Genomic DNA, 20,828 nt, shown 5'->3' on the forward strand with positions numbered 1-20,828 from the left:
ATCATACCTTCATGTCAGAATGATGAGATCGGATTGGTGATTTTGATAAAATATGATGTATCCTGCCTTGGAGGGGGAATATTATTTCTCATTGGGTGAATAAATCCCTATACCCCACCACTGGCAAGTCAGGCAGCACGTGGGTTTCTGAGAGGCAAAACAAATCCCTTATACCCCGCTCCAAAGCAAAAAGCTGCTTGTTTTTTCCCCCGAGTCATTAGAAGGTTGAAGCTGAGTTACCGTATTCAACGTAATAAACGCCCAGGGAGCTTTCATAATTAGAAATAGGGGGCTCTTATTAGAATATTATTTTGGTGAAAAATAACAGAGTTGAAAGATAAATTTTGTGGTTTATGCTGACAGCCTGAAATGTTTAAATACGAGAGATACAATTTTTGCAGAATTTAATTGCCCATAATTAAGGCTGCATATAACACGCTAGTGTGTATTATATGCGAATAAATGAGTCTTGTGTACATTGATCAATCGGAAGGGGTGCTAATTGGGATTGTTCACTAGCCAATATATTAGCAAAAAATTGCCGTGGGCGCTTATTAGAGCGGGGTGCTTATTACGTCGAATACGGTAATTTCAAAGCATGTTTATCTTTTCAACAGTCCTAAGACAGTCTCAATGTCGTTACCAGGAATCAAGATGAGGATAGGGCAATCCTCTGCAGATGAACCACATAATGATCCAGGTCAAGATCCAGCTTCATGAGGCTTGCACTTTCATGAGTTGTTGAACTTCAAATGAAATTTTACACCGAGAGGATGATAGCCAATGCACGATTCATTTCAGGCCACCCCAAAATAAGGAGAGTCCTTTCTATAAACTGTTTCATAACATATTTGTTCCCTCAATCAAGCTGACGGCTGCCATTTGCCGTGCAGAGTTGTGTCCCTTGGGCACGTCAGAAACCTATGATCGCGGGTTCTAATCCTGCTTCCGCCGTTGCTTGTGGGTTTCACCAAAGTTTACCCTCGAAGACCTGCACTTCAGGTTTATCTCCCACATCAATGTGACAGGCCGTGATAGAAATTAAGGCTGGGACGGGTAACTCGGGTACTCGGGTTGGTTGGGTCCTGAGTAGGACCCGGTACCCACAGGACTACCCGGACCCGTGGTTAGTCACGTGATATATTGTTTAATGACAAAAATTATCTAAAACTCTGGTTACACTATAAGTCACTAATGTTCCCATTTCTTTCTGACAATGCACCCATTCCTTCTGACTTTTATATGTTTGAATAAAGATAAAACTTCATGCATTAAACGTCAGTGTATGCATGATCAGATCGTTTTAAACGTGAATCTAAATATATTTTGCAGGGCTAAGGTCAAACTTTTCCAAATCGGATAGTTTGTACCTATCTCTAAATATCTACAACGGGTACCAGGGTAGGGTCAGGTAATAGGGTGGTGGGTACCTGGGTAGTCCCAGCCCTAATAGAAATGGAATAATGTTCCAAGCAGCCTTAACCCCAACTCACTAGGGCTGGGACGAGTCCAAATTTACTACCCGGGTACCCACACCCCTATTACCCGACCCTACCCAGGTACCCGCTGTTGGTGTCAAGAGATAGGTACAAAATGTAATAGTTTGACAGTAGCTCTGGCAGAATGTTTTTAGATAGACGTATAAAACGATGTGGTCACACTGAAGTTGACTTAAGGTTTAGCTTTGTTCAAACATATTTAAGTCAGAAGGAATGTGTTCATAGTCATGAAGAAATGCGAACATTAGAGACTTAAAATTATCGTGTAACGATGTAGTTTTATAGTGATTTTTTGTCATGAAACAATACATCACGTCACTAACCACGGGCCTGGGTAGTCTTGTGGGTACCCGGGTCCTCTCAGTACCCACCCGACCCGGGTACCCGAGTTGCCCGTCCCTGCCCTACAACTCACTCACTCACTCGAGTTGAGTAGAGGTTCTGTTGAAGATTCCGAAGCGTTGTCAACCGACTCCGGCAGATGAGACTGTATGGCACAGATAAAATTCTTCTTCACTCTTGCATTCCTATCAATGTCTGAAGGCCATTTAATATGATGGACAAGTCCCAGTCGAGATCGTAATCCAGCTTCAAGTCCTTGCAACGAATCTCTTAAGGGGCCATTGTGAATGAGGATGATTCGTGTCCCTCCCTGGCAATTTGTAGCTGCATCCATTAAAGATTCCAACCGAGGAACCCGACTATCTGAGGGTCTGAGATAGATTAGCGCGAAGGAACTGCTGGTTAGGGCATCCATCGCAGCGGAAGCTTCCACTGGAATGAAACATGTTAAAAGATAACTTCTTTGAGTGGCATTTAGAAGTTGGAATGGTAACTAAGACAAAATTGTTATGGATGAGCAACTTCTTTATTACAATTGGGCGACGTTTCGGTGTAGATTCTAACACAGTGATCGGTTATAACGGTGTTAGAATCTACACCGAAACGTCACCCAGTTGTAATTAAGAAGTTGCTCATCCATAACAATTTTGTCTTAGTTATGTTAAAAGATGTTACAGTGGATAATATTGAAAGTCCAGTAAAACTAAATTTGATCGTGAAAATCAATATCTACATGTTATAAACATGTTTTTCTGCATTTCAAAGCATTTCAGGTGAGTACTGTTTGTGGATACTGATTGATCTTCATCCGAAACGCCCTGAAGATTCTGATCACTTGGTTACGATTTTGGAGAATGTCTGATAAAATCATTAAAATGTCCTCATGGCATTTGTCGGTGAATCAGTACCTCAAGTAAACTGCATGTTTCAATTCCATATTGTTATACTTCTATTAAGAATCTTGCAATTCCATAGGTTAATCAGTACAACATGACGAAAAATACATTCGATATAGACCCCGAAATCATGTGACTGACCCTGTCCTCAAATATTGACTGATCACATGCAAGGCCGTGCTTAACTTTTTTTGACAGGGGGGGGGGGGGGGGGGGCAAATATTTTTACAAGTATCACTTGTCCCCAACTTGTATTTTCATGATTCAAATAAAACTGTTTTAGTACAGGGGGGTCCGATCCCGGTTCGCCCCGATTATGTTTCTAGGTTTGTCAGCACCATACCCGTGCTCGTGGGTTTCACCGAAGTGGTAAACGTCTAAGACCTGCTTCACTTGGGGCTTCCTCCCACATTAAGCTGACACGCCGTGATATAACTGGAATACTGTTAAAAGAGGCGTTAAACCCAACTCACTCACTCACTCATTCACTCATAAGATCAATTGATCTTCCCATTCCAGTGACCTTAACAGGCACAAACGTTTGTTATGTTGAGATCTACTACATGCTACTGTGACAAGGGATTAACTTTAATAACCATGGCAACCTCATTAAAATCGGATCTTAGTTCACTCTATGGCTAAACAAAGATCTGAGGACATCCCATTACGGGTCACGTCAGAACGACCTTTCATCCAACCAATCAGAGCATCGCTTACAAGATCGTGAAAGTGACAGTCGGAATGTGTTTTCTGATCATGCAACCTCGAAAATGTTAACACGGGGTATTCCGAACGACTGATTCCGTCAAAATTATTGTCTATCTCTCGCTTCCGTGAGATAAACATTTGAGCGGAGGAGGCGTTGCACAGTACGTGGAAACCACTTCCAAACAATCGCAACCATATATTAGACACTTCGGAATGTTCGTTTGTTCATATTTCAAAATTTTAATCGAGAACTGTGTCAACATATTTTTAAAGCGTAGTCTGAAATGGAAGTCCCCAGGTTGAAACAAGTGCTGTAAAGCTTGAGAAAGCTGCTTTCTAATTGGCTGATGTCAACTTCTTGTTCTTGTTAGTCATTTAGTCACTATATGGCTCAGATACTGCCGATGTGACGTAAAACTTTTACTCACTGACTGTTAGTCATTTCAGTGGTCGGTCAAAGTTCGCGAAAGGTCATTCTGACGTGACCTGTAATGGGATGTCCTCAGATCTTTGTTTAGCCGCACATGAACTAAGAGCTGAGATTGATAACCATGGTAACAGTAAAAATGGTGAAACAATGGCTGAAAAGAATTATTAGGGTCACGACAAATAGGAAGACATCCTGAAATTGTGAAATACTTACATTCTGCTCCTTGGATGTCATCATAGGGAAAGAAGACAGCGTAATCATTTCTCAAGTTACTCGTTATATGATTCCTCACTTCGTCATCGTTGTCTGGGTGGCACAAGACGATCAGATCGTGTCGCTTGTTGGCTGAAAGGTAAACTTAAAAGTCAGGGCCTCGTTCCTCAAAGCTATCTTAGCGCTCAGGTGATCGTAAGTCCCATACTTTAACATAGGCTTATGATCATCATAGTGCTAAGATCGCTTTGTGGAACAAGGTCCAGGCCTAGTTGTTTGTTGTTTAATGCCTCACTCAGCAATATTCCAGCTCCATAATGGCTCTGAATACACAATGCCATTTACAAAGTGTTCAAATGTAACAAATGTTATATTTGGGATAACACTTTCTTTGTAAAGTACAGATTCTCGTACTTTTTGGGTTGAGTCCTGTCAGGGAGCCTCGTCAAGATGACACGCAATCAACCAAGTCACTGAGCTTGACCATGTGATTTAATATTTTTTGTTTTGTTTGTTGTTTAACGCCGCACTCAGCAATATTCCAGCTATATGACGGCGGTCTGTAAAATAATCGAGTCTGGACCAGACAATCCAGTGATTGACATCATGAGCATCCAAGTCAGCGAGCCTGACCACCTGATCCCATAAGTCACCTGTTATGACAAGCATAGTCGCCTTTTACGACATGTATGGGTTGCTGAAGACCTATTCTACCACGGAATCTTCACGGGTTATGTGTTTTAATAAGTCAGCTCTTACATACAGCATGGTTGCTAGGGACCTACTCTAACATGGGTTAAAGTCAGGAATGTTGAGGGGTGAGGACGAAGGTTGCCAAAACGACCACAGGCATGGTGCTGAGAAATCAAGGATCATAACGGCAGGTCTGGGACGGGTCCAAATCTACCCTGCTAACAGACCCTCCCTTGGAGACAAACAGGATCGGGTGGTCAGACTCGCTGACGAATAGGTCTTCAGCAACCCATGCTTGCTGTGAAAGGCGACTATGCTTGTCGTAAGAGGCGACAAACCGGATCGGGTGGTCAGACTCGTTGACGTGGTTGAAGCATGTCATCAATCCCAATTGCGGGGATCGATGCTCATGATATCAATCACTGGATTGTCTGGTCCAGACTCGATTATTTACAGACCGCCGTCATATAGCTGGAATATTGCTGAGTGCGGCGTAAAACAACAAACAACAAACCAATCGAATCCTATTGTGACATAAGGTCGGAATGACTTCACACTAGAAATGATGTCATACCTGAAGACTTTTGACGTCATTTGACTAATCATGGTTTATGATGTAACTCCAATGTGCACTGACTGGACAGGAGGAAAGGATTATTATTCTGCACAAAAAACACCAGTATTAATCAAAGTTTCCACTGAAGCACATGTAGCACATGTGGTGTCACCTTTGGCACGTCACTTTGCTTGTAATATGCCTCTGTTTACACCGCAGCATGGGGCACGGGTGGCCCAGTCGTCTAAGGCGCTGCGATTCGCTGTGCAGAGTTGCGTCCCTTGGGCACGCCAGAAACCTATGATTATGGGTTCGAATCCCGGTTCGCCCTGATTATGTTTCTAGGTTTGTCAGCACCATACCCGTGCTCATGGGTTTCACCGAAGTGGTAAACGTCTGAGACCTGCATCACTTCGGGCTTTCCTCCCACATTAAGCTGACGTGCCGTGATATAACTGGAATACTGTTAAAAGCAGCGTTAAACCCGACTCACTCACTCACTACACCACAGCAAATGGGTACCCAGTAGGATAAGATGATATTGTGACCTTCTTGAACCTCACAGGCAGAGCTTGGGTAGTATACTCCCCAGGGAGCTGAGAATGAATATCGATTGCACACTGATCCATTGACCTCAGTGATTATGACAGGGCTACAGAAAATATAACATAAAATGTCATGATTTACAGCTACGTTACTGTAGTGACACGGGATGGATTAAAGGATTCGTAAACTACAAAGTGAATTTCGGGATAACAATAATTGCGACAAGGTCAATATGTTAAAACAAGGACCCTCATACATTTTAGAATCAAATGCCAAATGGTCTTTGTCGCCAATACAAATTGTCTAGAAGTAATGAAGCAAAATAAATGAGGTGTGAAAACGAACGCTGAAAAAAGTGCACTTGTTGGAAATGTAAACAAAGCCATTCGTCTATTCGTTGAGTACATTGGCTCGAGATCTGCATTTTCAGAATATACACGGAAAGAGAATCGTAGGAAGAATTAGGGAATTAAACCTATATACATTGCAATAATTTGATATTTTCAACAGAACTTGTCGAAGTTCCCGTCCTGTGTGACGCCATGACTGACGCAAAATAACGCACAACGACAACGGTATTTATCAGAATTTCTGACTATTTTCGTTGGTTTCAATGAAAAATACAACAACAAAAAACAGTACACAGATTGTCAGAATGTTTCTGTTTACTTACATGTCACATTTATGTATATATGAACCCTGAATCAACGAAAGTCCCCTCGTAAAATCCCGCGCACTGTTGACAGTCAACACGCCATTTTGTAAAATTCGGTCACCGGTAGTGATGTCAAACTTCAACATATTTGTTGTACATATTTGGTAATTTCTCTGAGGTGAAGGTCCTTGAATGAAAGTACACACGATCATTGTTAACTGCTTTTTACTGTTTCATGATTTAGATCTTGCATATCTTTTGTACATTTTTTTCACACAATTAATTTCACTTTGGATATTAATCAATGTTCAATATGATATCATACCTAGATATAGGCCACAACGTATATGAACGTTTGATAATCTCCTGTTTGTTTGAAGAATGTTCACATATGAAGTTGATAAGTTTATAGTGTTGTATACGATATTTCTTTAATTTGAACAAGTGTACATGTGACAGGTACATTTACATTTCATCTTGTATGTATTTCTAGGGAGTGTAATAGTCAATATTATAAGTTCATATAAATAGTGTCCGTGAATAGCCGTTTCATTTTATTTTATAACTAAAACTGACGATATAACTTAACCATAATCGATATTATTTTTCGTTAAATTATATGCACACATTTCTTGAAGAATTGGCTTGGTCTTGGATTTTTTTTATGCCATTTGATATACAGAACAGTGATATCTCAGGATTCGCCAGGAGCGCGTTAGTCACTATGGTGATTGTGATTTTGGTAATTATTTCATTGTAATTTTTTTTAATTAAAAATTTAAAATCCCAATAATTCCCATGAATAGAGATAATAAAAATATTTGTTATCAATTTTGTATTTCAATTTGCGTCCATTGTTAATTAGTATGCAAAAAATGCTGAGTAATTATATATTCCTACACAGTGATTCGGTCGCTTGCTTCAGGGAATTCAAATAATATTTTCACCCTCTGACATTTGGTCATGTGACCCAAATCAGCCAATCACAACACAGAACACACTTTCTATAGGTTTACAATGTTGATTTATCAACCAAACTGGCTCCCACAGGAGATATTGCTTGGATTAGATCAAGCAATATCTACACTGTAGATATCTCTGCAATGAAATTACATCACAATGCTTTGCAGACCATTGTGACGTCACTGGTTACCATGACATCACAATCAAATGACATCACTAATGGCTCTGCTACTGAAGCTGTTAGCAGTACTCTTTACACTGAAGACACTGCTAATTGTAAACCTACAGGAAGTGTGTTCTGTGTTGTGATTGGCTAAATTGGGTCACATTACCAAATGTCAAAGGGTGAAAATATGATTTGCATTCCCTGAAGCAAGCAATAGGTTTACAATATCGATAAATACTATGTGTGTGTCTATTTCCGGGATTTTATTGAGTATTTGCATCTTGGAAATTTTCATTCGGGTCCCTCAGGCTAACGCTTTCAGGTTTCCAGATGAATTTCCAAGATGCAAATACTCGATAAAATCCCGGAAATAGACACACACATAGTATTTATCTTCTAATTACTGTCTACAAATAGAAAAAGTTGGAAGAATGATGTTTGATGATAAATAAAATCTCACCCTCGTGTCTTTGATATCAAATACATCAACAACTCGTGTTGATATATTTTATATCAAAAGAAACTCAGGTGAGATTCTCTATATCTCATATTAGATATAAATGACTGGACTCTCTGCACCCCTCATTGTTTATTCTCCCTGCAGTGTTTTATTGTCTGATACACAGTTATTTCTTCTTATTTACCTTGTCTTAGTGGTAGACGGTGAAACTTGGTTCTCATCCAGAACTGGACCTGGTCTTTCCAAGGCAGGATGAGAAGTGTGACGAGAAGAGGCACGATGATGACGACAGCCAGAACAGCCAGAACAGCCACCCCCCACCCGGGGAGAACTTCCTTTTGTGCTGAAACAACATTGCTGGCGTGTAGCTACAGTGGCTGACCTTGGCCTGCTTAGATGCTGATAATTTGCTTCAAGTCTGAAGCAAACACATTATCTTGTTATAGAATCTTGCCATTCCATTGGTTAATCCGTACCACAGAGTGAGTGAGTGAGTGAGTGAGTGAGTGAGTGAGTGCGTGCGTGCGTGCGTGCGTGCGTGCGTGCGTGCGTGCGTGCGTGAGTGAGTGAGTGAGTGAGTATGGTTTTACGCCGCTTTTAGCAATATTCGAGCAATATCACGGCGGGGACACCAGAAATGGGCTTCACACAATGTACCCATGTTGGGAATTGAACCCTGGTCTTCGGTTTGACAAGCAAACGCTTTAACCCCTAGGCTACCCGACCGCCCCTCCACAGGATGAATCAGTACATTTCAATGTAGACCTCCAAATCATGTAACCGACACTGACCTCAAAGATAGACTCATAACATGATCAGTATTGACCTGTCACTTGATGAATAATGACATGTCTGGTTTGTTTGTTTGTTCGTTTGTTGTATAACGCCACATTCAGCAATATTCTAGCTATATGACATCCCAGACAATCCAGTGATTGATATCATGAGCATCAATCTACGCAACTGGGAGACGATGACATGCATCAACCAAGTCAGCGAGTCTGACCACCCGATCCCATTAGTGGCCTCTTACAACAAGCACAGTCGCCTTTTACAGCAGGCATGGGATGCTGAAGACCTATTCTACCCTGGATCTTCACGGGTCGGTGGCAGAGAGTAGGTGGATGGGTGACGGTGTTCAGCAAAGTTGACTCCTCAGAGGTCGAAGGGCTTCAGTCCTGCCCCACACTGAAACTCACGTTACATTTGGTGTCCCCTTACGCAAGTGACTTTGTTAGATAGGCACCTCTGTATAACCAGCATGGAATGGGAAGTAACATTTCATGGTTTGCAGGGGGCACAGGTGGCCCAGTCGTCTAAGGCGCTGCATTTCGCTGTGCAGAGTTGCGTCCCTTGGGCACGCCAGAATCCTATAATTGTGTGTTCGAATCCCGGTTCGCCCCGATTATGTTTCTAGGTTTGTCAGCTCCGTACCCGTGCTCATGGGTTTCACCGAAGTCTTAAACGTCTTAGACCTGCATCACGTCGGGCTTTCCTACCACATTGCTGACGCGCTGTGATATGACTGGAATACTGTTAAAAGCGCCATTAAACCCAACTCACTAACTCACTCATTCCTGCAGCGAAACAGAGGAAGGTTTAATGGCTTCATAAACTTTAAACTCAGTTTCAGTAAAACAAATCAAATGGTTACATCTGACGAGGTAAATCTGGGAAAACACAACCCTCGGACCCCACCCTTTTGGGACTCAGACCAATTTAGGTGTCGGGTCTTTGGGTCCTTGTTTTCGCATACTGACCTCGTCAAGAATCGGCATCACTGAGCAGTGCACAATAAAAGAGGAATATATCTTACGTAAATCGACAAATTGTACGGGAAAGGACTTTCCATTAGGCGTCACTGCGAAAAGATAACACATATAACTGGAGGTCATGTTGTCCTGGGTGATGGTCTTGAAGGTCAGTATACTGCCAAGTATATTCCCGTTGCTGAAACGACAGAGATTTTATAAAATGCATTTGATCAACTATAATCTAAAAATTATATTTTGTTTGATTTTGTAATATTATTTATGACAAAAAGAGGGTCAGGAAAACATGAAAAAAATGAAAAACATTTTAGTTTATAATTGCGACTTTTGATCTGGGACCCATTATAAATGAGATTTACAATCTCTTGACATGTTTTGCCTTAGTAAACATAACCATCTAATTTCTATCATTAAACATTCAACATTAAAATAAACCAGAAACCAGGTCTGGACCCAGAGTGAGTGAGTGAGTTGGGTTTAACGCCGCTTTTAACAGTATTCCAGTTATATCATGGTGTGACAGCTTAATGTGGGAGGAAAGCATGTGATGCATGTCTCAGATGCTTACCACTTCGGTGAAACCCATGAGCACGGGTATGGTGCTGACAAACCTAGAAACATAATCGGGGCGAACCGGGATTTCAAACCCACAATCGTAGGATTCTGGCGTGCCCAAGGGAGTTGAAAAGCACGGAGCAAAGGCCATAACTCTTTAAAAATGAATTTAAGACACAAATGTTCAAACTCAGTTAAGATCATGATCAGTAATATCAGTGTGTAGAATTTCATTTCTCTGACTCTCTGACTTAATTAGTTTGTGAGAAACTTTGTCGCTTTAGAAAGCGAACAGATGGACGGACGGACGAACACTGTTCCTATACCCCACTTCATGTCTGGGGATAATCGATTATCAATGGCGTCTCGATTACCCAATGAAACAGATTTCACTGGGCACAAAAGGCAAGATAGCTGAAAATCTTCAAAATTCCAGATTAGAACAGCTCCCTAGCAAAAGATGCTGGTTGTACAGTGGGGATTCCAGATTAGAACAGCTCCCTAGCAACCTATGCTGGTCGTACCGTGGGGAATCAGGGTTAGAACAGCTCCCTAGCAACCTATGCTGGTCGTACCGTAGGGATTCCGGGTTAGAACAGCTCCCTAGCAACCTATGCTGGTCGTGCCGTGGAGATTCCAGATTAGAACAGCTCCCTAGCAACCTATGCTGGTCGTACCGTGGAGACTCCAGATTAGAACAGCTCCCTAGCAACCTATGTTGGTTTCACTGTGGGGATTCCAGATTAGAACAGCTCCCTAGCAACCTATGCTGGTCGTACCGTGGAGACTCCAGATTAGAACAGCTCCCTAGCAACCTATGCTGGTCTGAAGTGACCTGAAATCCTACCTCTTATTCACCATCTCCACAGAAAATAACGGATGATCTCCTTCAAGCTTAAAGGGGGGTTTTCCTGTCCTCATCCAGAAAGCACTTTTAGTGTTTGGCAAGCCACAGCCAAAGTATCCTCGGCACTCCAGGGTCTTCGTTTGGCCGAGTCTGACCATCTGCTTTGGCTCCGGCATACGCTCCACTATCACCTTGCCGGCTGCTTTGTCACATTCTGACATTAAGACATAAAGAGTGAGTGAGTGAGTTGAGTTGGGTTTAACGCCGCTTTTAACAGTATTCCGGTTATATCGCGGCGTGTCAGCTTAATGTGGGAGGAAAGCCCGAAGTGATGCAGGTCTCAGACGTTTACCACTTCGGTGAAACCCACGAGCATGGGTATGGTGCTGACAAACCTAGAAACATATTCGGGGCGAACAGGGATTCGAACCCACAATCATAGGTTTCTGGCATGCCCAAGGGACGCAACTCTGCACAGCGAATCGCGGTGCCTTAGACGACTGGGCCACCCATGCCCCTTAGACATAAAGACATTAAGAATATCAACATGCATGATTATATATCATTAACTGTAAGAGCAAAAGGATCTTATTGGCTAATCAATGTCTGGTAAAATAGACATTAAAATTTGACTAAACAGCTAACAGGGCATTATGACATCATTGTTTGATGTGACAGTACGACCCAAAGTCCTCTGAAGTTCGCTGGGTCAAAAGCGATTTTGAAACCTCATTCAGGAAAGGTGGGCGGTATGACCAGTATATCATGATATGAAATACGATTGAATACATACCTGTTTTGAAAATACTGGATCTTTTCCGTTTTTTACAATCATGGATATTTTCATCTTGTTAGCAAAAGTTACATAAATGATGTTATTATGATATTCAGAAATTTGCAACTGCTTCCTGTGATGGAAGAAGCGAAACCATTATCAAACAACTTACTATTATAATGCATCTATTATGCATGCTTTGTAACCATGGCATCATCTTACAAAATGGCATCTTCCCTTTAAAGCAAACGCAAGTGATACGAGAGGTGGAATCTGATTGGTCCATAGGAGAAGCTTAGAAGGGACATAACTGTTAATAGCCACTCGTGGCGCTACGATCGAGCCCAGTAATTCCAGCCAAGTTTGGCAAGGGTGGAAACTGGACTTTTAAATTCAGTTATGTCTCTTACCTTTGGAAGATGGGTAATTCTGGAATACAATAGGGAATAGGTCCCCAGCAACTGAAGGGATCGGTGGTTAGACTTGGTGATGGTCAATTGCATGGTACTGCACCGCGATGGAGTGGATTGTTGCTCATGACATTGAGCAGTGTTTGTTGGTCCAGACTTAGTTATTTCAGACAGCATTCGTGCCCAACTCGTGTTATTCCGGGACAAGCCGAATAGCGACTCGTGCCCCTCTCATGGCCATTTCTGCGACCGGGTTTCGTCTTAGCGCAAACGGGCATACCCAAAACAATTGTCAACTCGTTGCGTAATGGTTCACATATTATTTCCCCATGTAGTTTATATGTTTCAGATGCAATTTAAAGCACATTGGGACGTGCGGAATTATACAGTATGATTGAACCCATTTAACTGTGTCTTGGGTATATTTTAGATGAAAGACATATGTAAAATCAAAAATTATTTCTGAGGGATTCTTTGACGAAGAACTTAAAATCATACGTGCATTCTGATTAGTTTGTCGTATTTTCGCACATAACATTCATCGACAGGGGGACGAGTCTTCTTGCAGGTAACGAGTGGTGACGAATTTTCACAGAGATCATATGGCTGACATTTTGCTTAGTTCGCGAAGAACGAACAAACATACAAGATCGGGATTGGGTTTTTAGTAACGTTTACCATGGTTACAAAGACAGATACAGGCTGAGATGGATCACCATATAATTGCAGGTTTTTACGTGATGCGGAAATGTGCATCCAGTACACACAAATGTGTATGGAAAATGGACACAGAATTTTTTTTTATAGCGTCCTAAACATGCTAAAAGACGCAATATAATCATAATAATATTCATTGTATAAATTCAAGGAAAATAAAGTTCCTGAAATTCAGGTTATTATTAAATCTTACAGTACACTACACCATTTCATTACTTAACATATATTTCCTGTAAGCACTCTTGAATCAGTAACAGTGGGTCCTCATTCTAACATGATAACTTGAGTAGTAGTAAGTAAATATTCTCTGATGGCCCCAAACTCTGCGTGTACGGATTGGTCCACCTCCAGAATATTGGATACCTATCCGCTATGTTTGTTTCAAGCTAATCCCACAGCTGCATTCTAAACTAGGGCGATGAAGCTCAAAATAAGCATATAAAATTACTCTGCTTGCGTAAACAAGGATTATATCCAACCTAAATATTATCCCAGAGGAAGTTTTACTCTAGAGTATAGCGTAGGGTAGGATTAAACACACTGATATGGGTTCAAATTCACTCGGGAGAATCATCCTGACACAAGAGAATTTCATGAATGTATGAATGAATAAATATTTATTTTTACTTTTATTTCAACCGACCTTTTCTCGAAAAGCAGGAATAAAACTGAAACATCGAACATAGGTCTTCAGCAACCCATACTTGCCGTTAAAGGCGACTATGCTTGTCGTAAGAGGCGACTAACGGGATCGGGCGGTCAGGCTCGCTGACTTGGTTGATACATGTCATCAATCCGAATTGCGTGGATCGATGCTCATGATGTCAATCACTGGATTGTCTCGTCCAGACTCGATTATTTTACAGACCGCTGTCATATAGCTGGAATATTGCTGAGTGCGACGTTAAACAAAAAAACACCAAAAAAACTGTGAAACATAAAACTTAACGTGTGGCCTAACAAAGATGGGGAAACTAAAAATGACATCAAATTATGATAGCAACGATTCCATTTCAGATTTTTACTTACCAGCAACATAGAGTTCAAACTGAAAGGTGACATTGCGTGTTGTGTTGTGGGCCACACAAACATAGGTTCCGTTGTCCAGCATTAAAGCCTTGTTGATCTCCAAAACTTGCTGACGTTCTTTGAAAGTATACCTCTTGTTATCAAACACCAATACAGTCATGGTTCCATTGTATTGTCGGAACCATTTAATATCTCCCATGAAGTTGTTAGCACAGCAATGGATGTTCACAAAATGATCCTTGCGTACATCGTCTGCCTCGGAATTCTCCCTCGAGAAGGACAGCTCGTCTGAAAGTTGGAACAAGAACTAGACTTATCCAGTTACTTGACCCACAGTAAGTTTCACTTCAGCCAAACTAAAATTCACTTTAATGATTTTAACCTCCTTAGTGAGTGAGTGAGTATGGTTTTACGCCGCTTTTAGCAATATTCCAGCAATATCACGGCGGGGGACACCAGAAATGGGCTTCACACATTGTACCCATGTCGGGAATCGAACCCGGGTCTTCGGCGTGACGAGCGAACTAACCTCCTTAGTGACACAGCAAGAGGATGGCGCCATCCTCATCACCCTGCCTTTCTTGCCGCAATTCACACCAATCAAATAATTTGATATTTCAGAACAGAAACAACTCATTAAGTCGAATTCCTGTGAAACCATAGAATATGTTGTGTTGTGTGTACTTGAAGATAAACAAGAAACCATATCATAAAGATTTAAGTTACACCATGATCAAACTAGTCCACAACCCATGTTCAGACAATGAGTTTCAGTTTATGAAAAAAAGTGTTCCAGATTAAGGGGATTGTGGGGCAGTTGAGGTATACTCCTTCGGGTTTTTTAATCTAGGGACCTATTAACATAAGGGTTATGAAAAGGACCCCTTGACATTTATGTTTAACTTCAAACACTGTAAAATACAGAAAACTATGGTTTAAACTAACTCAAAGGGAACATTTATATTCATTCATTATAACTGTAGTTTGTTGAAAGCCTATATACAACATATTAGGGGTGTCACGATAAATTGAACTATCGATATATTGCTCATAATAATTGGTAAGCACTTAAAGTCAATAAATCGATTGTTAAATCAGTTTCCCATCAATAGCATCGATTTCATCAGGAATATCGATAGTTTCGATTGTATTTACCATATCAATAAAATACATGCAATGCTGTACAAATTTGTTTTTCTTTTGATCATGAGTGGTAGTAATTTACACATGGTAATGTGGAAGTTACTTTTTCTTAAATTATTAGGGTAAAGAACAAAAAAATCAGTCATATCTCAAACTTTACTTTTTATTTGTTGTTATGGTTATCACATTCAAAGGAAACTTCAGTTCCAAGGTTTAATCCAACTCTAAAATTCATCTAAAATGATACACTGAAAACTATCGATATTTATCACAATGGTTGCTTGCAATATCAATAGTTATCGCAATAGTTTCTTTCAATATCAATAGTTATCGCAATAGTGAATTCTAGGCCAATAGTCACCCCTACAATTCACAGTGCAGAGTTGCATCCCTCGGAACATCCCATTAGGGGTCATGTCAGAACGACCTTTCATCCAACCAATCAGAGCGTCACTTACAAGATCATGAAAGTGACAGTCGGAATGTGATTTCTAATCATGCAACGTCGAAAACTTTAACACGGGGTATTCCGGACGATAGTTACAGGCTAAACGACTGAATCCACACAATCTAGACCATCTATTAGCCATTCCAGAATGTTCTTTTGTTCAGGTTTCAAATTCTTAATTGAGTATTTGTCAAAATATGTTTTGAAGCGTAGTCGCCAATTTGAAATTAGTGCCGTAAAGCACGAGTAAGCTGCCTTCTGATTGGCTAATGTCGACTTCATGTCAGTCATTCCATTGGTCGGTCAAAGTTCGCGCAAGGTCGGTATGACGTGACCCGTAATGGGATGTTCTCAGATCTTTGTTTAGCATCAGCGGGAACTAAGATCTGATTTTAATGAGATTGGTTTTACACAGATACATCCAACTGCTACTGTTGAATTTTGAAATCTATGTTTATTTATTATCTTTGTTATTTCAGTCATCCATTGATGACTTTAATAGAAAATAAAAAATAGAAAGTAAATAGCCTCCTCCCACTATTGACAAAAAGGCAGATGATAATCAAGCAATTACCGTATTCGACGTAATAAGCGCCCCGCTCTAAGCACCCACGGCGACATTTGCTAAGATATTGGCTTGCGAACAATCCCAATTAGCACCCCTTCCGATTGATCAATGTACACAATACTTATTTATTCGCGTATAATATGCACTCGTGTGTTATATGCACCCTTATATGCATTTAATTCTGGAAAAATATATCTGTCGTATATAAACATTTCAGGCTGTCAGCATAAACCACGAAATTTATCTTTCGACTCATCTTTTTTCCACCAAAATGACATTCTAATAAGAGCCCCCTATTTCTAATTTTAAGAGCGCCCTGGGCGCTTATTACGTCGAATACGGTAATGTGTTATGGCCTCAACATGACACTTCTCACACAGAGACTTGATTGTATACATCTGCAGCAATAACAAAGTGGTACCTGAATCCTTGACACAGATGCAGGTGACAGGGTCGACCATCAACAACGCCCAGATGAGCAGCCACTGTAGCAGACCTTCCATCACCACCTGGCAACCAAGAAACAGTCATTAAAGCACTGAGGTGAGGTGAGGTGAGGTGAGGTGAGGTGAGGTGAGGTGGGGTGAGGTGGGGTGAGGTGGGGTAAAAGTGGGTTTAACGTCGCGACCAAGATTATTGCACTTATATAGTGACGTGCATGCACGTGTATGTGTGTGTGTGGCTGCTTGTACTAGCCCGAACTGATGCCAATTTATAGTGCTAGCACACTGAGATACCATGCCGCAGTTTAACATGAATACCCCGCTCAGACACAGTATACTGACTCCAAGTCAACCAGTCCTTGTTTTAGCCCCTTAATGCCGAGCGCCAGACAGGGTGACAACAGGTACCATCTCTTAACATCTTTTGGTATGACGCGGCCGGGGATCGAACCCCGTACCTTTCGCTCTCCTCCAGTGAAAGACATTTCATCAGGTGGGGTAGAGGTGTGCGATGATATCAGTATTCTTTAATATGAAATACTAATGACTACGGATCACAATACATTTGTAAAAATACCGGTATATTGCGTTTTTCAAAATATATTCATCTTGTTTACACACGTGACAATTCAAATTCAAATTCTGAAATTCTGAAATTAGCAACTGTTTCCTGTGATGGAAAACGTTAAAGCTTTGTTACCATAGCAACATCCAACAAAATAATAAGTTGACAAAAATGTGCCGTGGGAGTTCTTTTTATTCAGGTTTATAACAAATTACAGATGAGAGAAAGCATACAATATATTGTGGTGTGTATTGCTATACAAGAATCATTATTGAAATATAGCTACACATCGTATCCCTTCAGCGAATTCAGGTGAATAAACAGGTATAACAAACTTCAATAAAATTATGAAATGTGATATAAAACATCACTAGACATGATGATTTACCATTCAGGGTGCATTTCCTGCTCTCCAAGGCATTGTTTTATATGCAGAGATTAAGATTACCATGTGTATTTTCTCGTAAACTAAGTTGGATATAGCAATCAGCTGTGCACGTTTCCTCCCAATCTACCGATGATTCAGTTAAAACGTACCCAATGATACAACTTCAAAGAATTTTGATGTAATGGTTGGAAGAAATTGTATCTGAAATTATTATTTTATCAGGAATAATATATTCCAATATGGTGTTATTTTAGTTGCAGCTTCCAATATATACTTAAAATGATAAGAACCATAAGCATAGCACTTTGGTACGTATGGAACAATTTGGACCAGTCACCGTAGGGACTATCACTAAAGTGGAGCAAAGATATCTGAAAACTTTTCGGGCAGAAAGTACTAGGGCTGAAACTACATCCCGAAACACCGATGCATTGCGATTCACTCCACACGATACGGTGCGCGATTTGTGAGGTGCTGTATCAAATTTTCATGATACCTTTTTCTTAATAAACTTTTATCACTAATACGTTTTAAATGTGTTTTAAATTAATTTTAAATTCGAACCAAGTCATAAAAAGTAGGGAAAATATAATTTCGCTACACATGCGTACGTCTTCAAAAATACAGCGGCTATGCTAGCATTGTATATCAGTAGCAGTTCAAGCTTTCTGATTGGCTGTGCGGTCTCTAACTCAAACATGTCGGAAAAAGCAGATGATCGTCCTTTGCTGGAAAAACCATCAGAGACTCACAAATCAGTAGTTTGGGAACATTTCGGGTTCCTAGTAACATTTGAAGATGGAATCAAACACATGTGCAAAGATCAAACGTGCTGTCGCATGTGTCAAACAAGGTTGAAATACACGGGCAGCACGACAAACATGACAACACACATACGCCGCCATCACCCATTTATAGACATTACTATCTAGTCACAACTCTCAAATATGTAGGACCGTTACTTTCATGGAAATGGCAGATGAATCATTAATTTTAAATACTCATTACAGTATATAGTTTATGACTCATGAGCATTCATTCACTTTCATTTTAATAAACTGAGTTTAATTCATTTATCTCTTGTCTTCTCTTGTCACTATGAGTATCGGAGCGTATCGAGATACGTATCGAATCGTGAAGTAAGTATCGAGATGCGTGTCGTATCGTGATCTAGGTGTATCGTTGCAGCCCTAGAAAGTATAGCGAAAACTGCAAGTGGTACACACTCATTATAGTTTCATGAAGCAGATATGCAAAGCTATAGAAGCTACGTATTTCCGTAAAATACCCCCCCCCCAAAAAAAAAATATTCAATCCCCAATTACTTTCATTACATACAGAAACGCATGCATTCAATGAAAAACTCAAATGTATAAAAACAGCATGCATAAATATGGTTTATTATACCCAATGAAGCTTTTTCAGCATGTGTACAACGGAACTAATTTCTGAAACACAATTAGAGTTAATTTAATTTCCGAGTCAAGCCTATATTTTGAACCATTATATATATCTGAAACATTATTTAATTTTTTTTTAATCTCAAAATGTTTACTCATTTTGGGAAAAACCCTATTTAGTGATGAATCGATGAGTGAAAAAATAATGAAAACTGTATCAACCCAATTAAGACAGAAATCCTTCGAGTAAAAACTCAATTGCTCAAAAAGTTATCTGGAACTCCAAGATATGGCTCATCCATCGAAAATCTTTCCCTCAATGAGGGAGTCTTTCTCATAAGAGCTCCCTAGTAGGGCTGGTATGGGTAACTCGGGTACCCGGGTCAGGTGGGTACTGAGTAGGACCCGGGTACCCACAGGACTACCCGGACCTGTGGTTGGTCACGTGACATGTTGTTTAAATTATCTAGAATTCTATGGTTACACTACAAGTCACAAATGTTCGCATTTCTTTCTAACTATGCACCCATTCCTTCTGACATTTCATGGTTGAACAAAGATATAACTTAAGCCAACTTCAGTGTATGCATGACCAGATTGTTAAAAACATGTATCTAAATACGTTTTGCCAGTGCTATGGTAAAAAAAATGCCCAATCGGACATTTTGTACCTATCTCTTGAGACCTGGAATGTTGCTGAGTGCGGCGTTAAACAACTAACAAACACACATCATAGCATTCATTCACTCACCTGATGAAGGAGTAAGAATATACTCCAAAAAGTTGTGTTCCTCGTTATAAAGAGGTTGACATCCATAAATTCTCTACTTCGTACTTAAGTTGAAAAATTTATTTTCCTATTTTCCGAAGAAGTAAAGTCATAACAGTCTTACAGTACTTACCCTCATTACCGTCAATATTACATTCAGTATTACAGTATATTAGTCAATGGTAATCTTGACAGGATGTTGCAAAACTTACCAGACACCGTGAAGACTATTGTTAGCCACTCGCAACAATTTCATGGCGCAAAACTTTCCGGGATTACAGTATGTATAAATATCCTGGTAAATATACGACGTACAGTACAGGGCTGTTGTTGACAGATCTATCAGTGTATCATGCCTGATTAGTCACACATACATTTCAGTGTGATATCCGGCTGTGCTTTAACACTGAGAACTTGTGACAGTATATTGTCATGATACAATGGTATCAGCCTTGCATATAAAAATGCTTGCTTTTACCTCACATTGCTTTTCAACAGCAGAACAGGTCTACCCGGAACAAATAGAGGATGTGTTACAAGGCATTTATTTTCCTCATAAGGGTAGAATGTTTGTGATACCCGGGATGATCCGGGTTAGAATAGGTCTTCAGAAACCCATGCTTGTCTCCCCTGTGAAGATCCGGGGTAGAATAGGTCTTCAGCAACCCATGCTTGTCTCCTTCATGCAGATCTGGGTTAGAATTGGTCTTCAGCAACCCATGCTTGTCTCCCCCGTGAAGATCCGGGGTAGAATAGGTCTTCAGCAACCCATGCTTGTCCCCCCTGTCAAGATCCGGGGTAGAATAGGTCTCAGCAACCCATGCTTGTCATAAACGACGACTATGTTTTCTAAGAGTCAACTAACAGGATCG

The 20,828-nt window shown here is 40.5% G+C and overlaps 1 protein-coding gene across 4 annotated transcripts in view; it reads right to left on the minus strand.

Annotated features, from left to right (window-relative positions):
* Window positions 1-398: 398 nt before the first annotated feature.
* LOC124125673 overlaps window positions 399-20,828 on the minus strand; it is a 30,379-nt gene continuing 9,949 nt past the window's right edge. For 3 of the 4 annotated variants that reach the window (XM_048388810.1, XM_048388808.1, XM_048388809.1), the window contains exons 2-8: window positions 16,813-16,900; window positions 14,233-14,520; window positions 11,302-11,515; window positions 9,944-10,077; window positions 8,312-8,470; window positions 4,089-4,220; window positions 399-2,273 (exon numbers count right to left, since the gene is read on the minus strand). In XM_048388810.1, coding sequence (XP_048244767.1) covers window positions 1,915-2,273; window positions 4,089-4,220; window positions 8,312-8,470; window positions 9,944-10,077; window positions 11,302-11,515; window positions 14,233-14,520; window positions 16,813-16,894 — 1,368 coding nt within the window. In that variant the 5' untranslated portion in view covers window positions 16,895-16,900 and the 3' untranslated portion in view covers window positions 399-1,914. Of the gene's footprint in view, window positions 2,274-4,088; window positions 4,221-8,311; window positions 8,471-9,943; window positions 10,078-11,301; window positions 11,516-14,232; window positions 14,521-16,812; window positions 16,901-20,168; window positions 20,224-20,828 lie in introns of those variants that run through there. The other variant, XM_048388811.1, reaches the window with a different exon arrangement.

Source organism: Haliotis rufescens, unplaced genomic scaffold (assembly GCF_023055435.1).
Source record: "Haliotis rufescens isolate VD_foot unplaced genomic scaffold, xgHalRufe1.0.p SCAF_79, whole genome shotgun sequence".
In the NCBI taxonomy this organism is placed as follows: domain Eukaryota; kingdom Metazoa; phylum Mollusca; class Gastropoda; order Lepetellida; family Haliotidae; genus Haliotis; species Haliotis rufescens.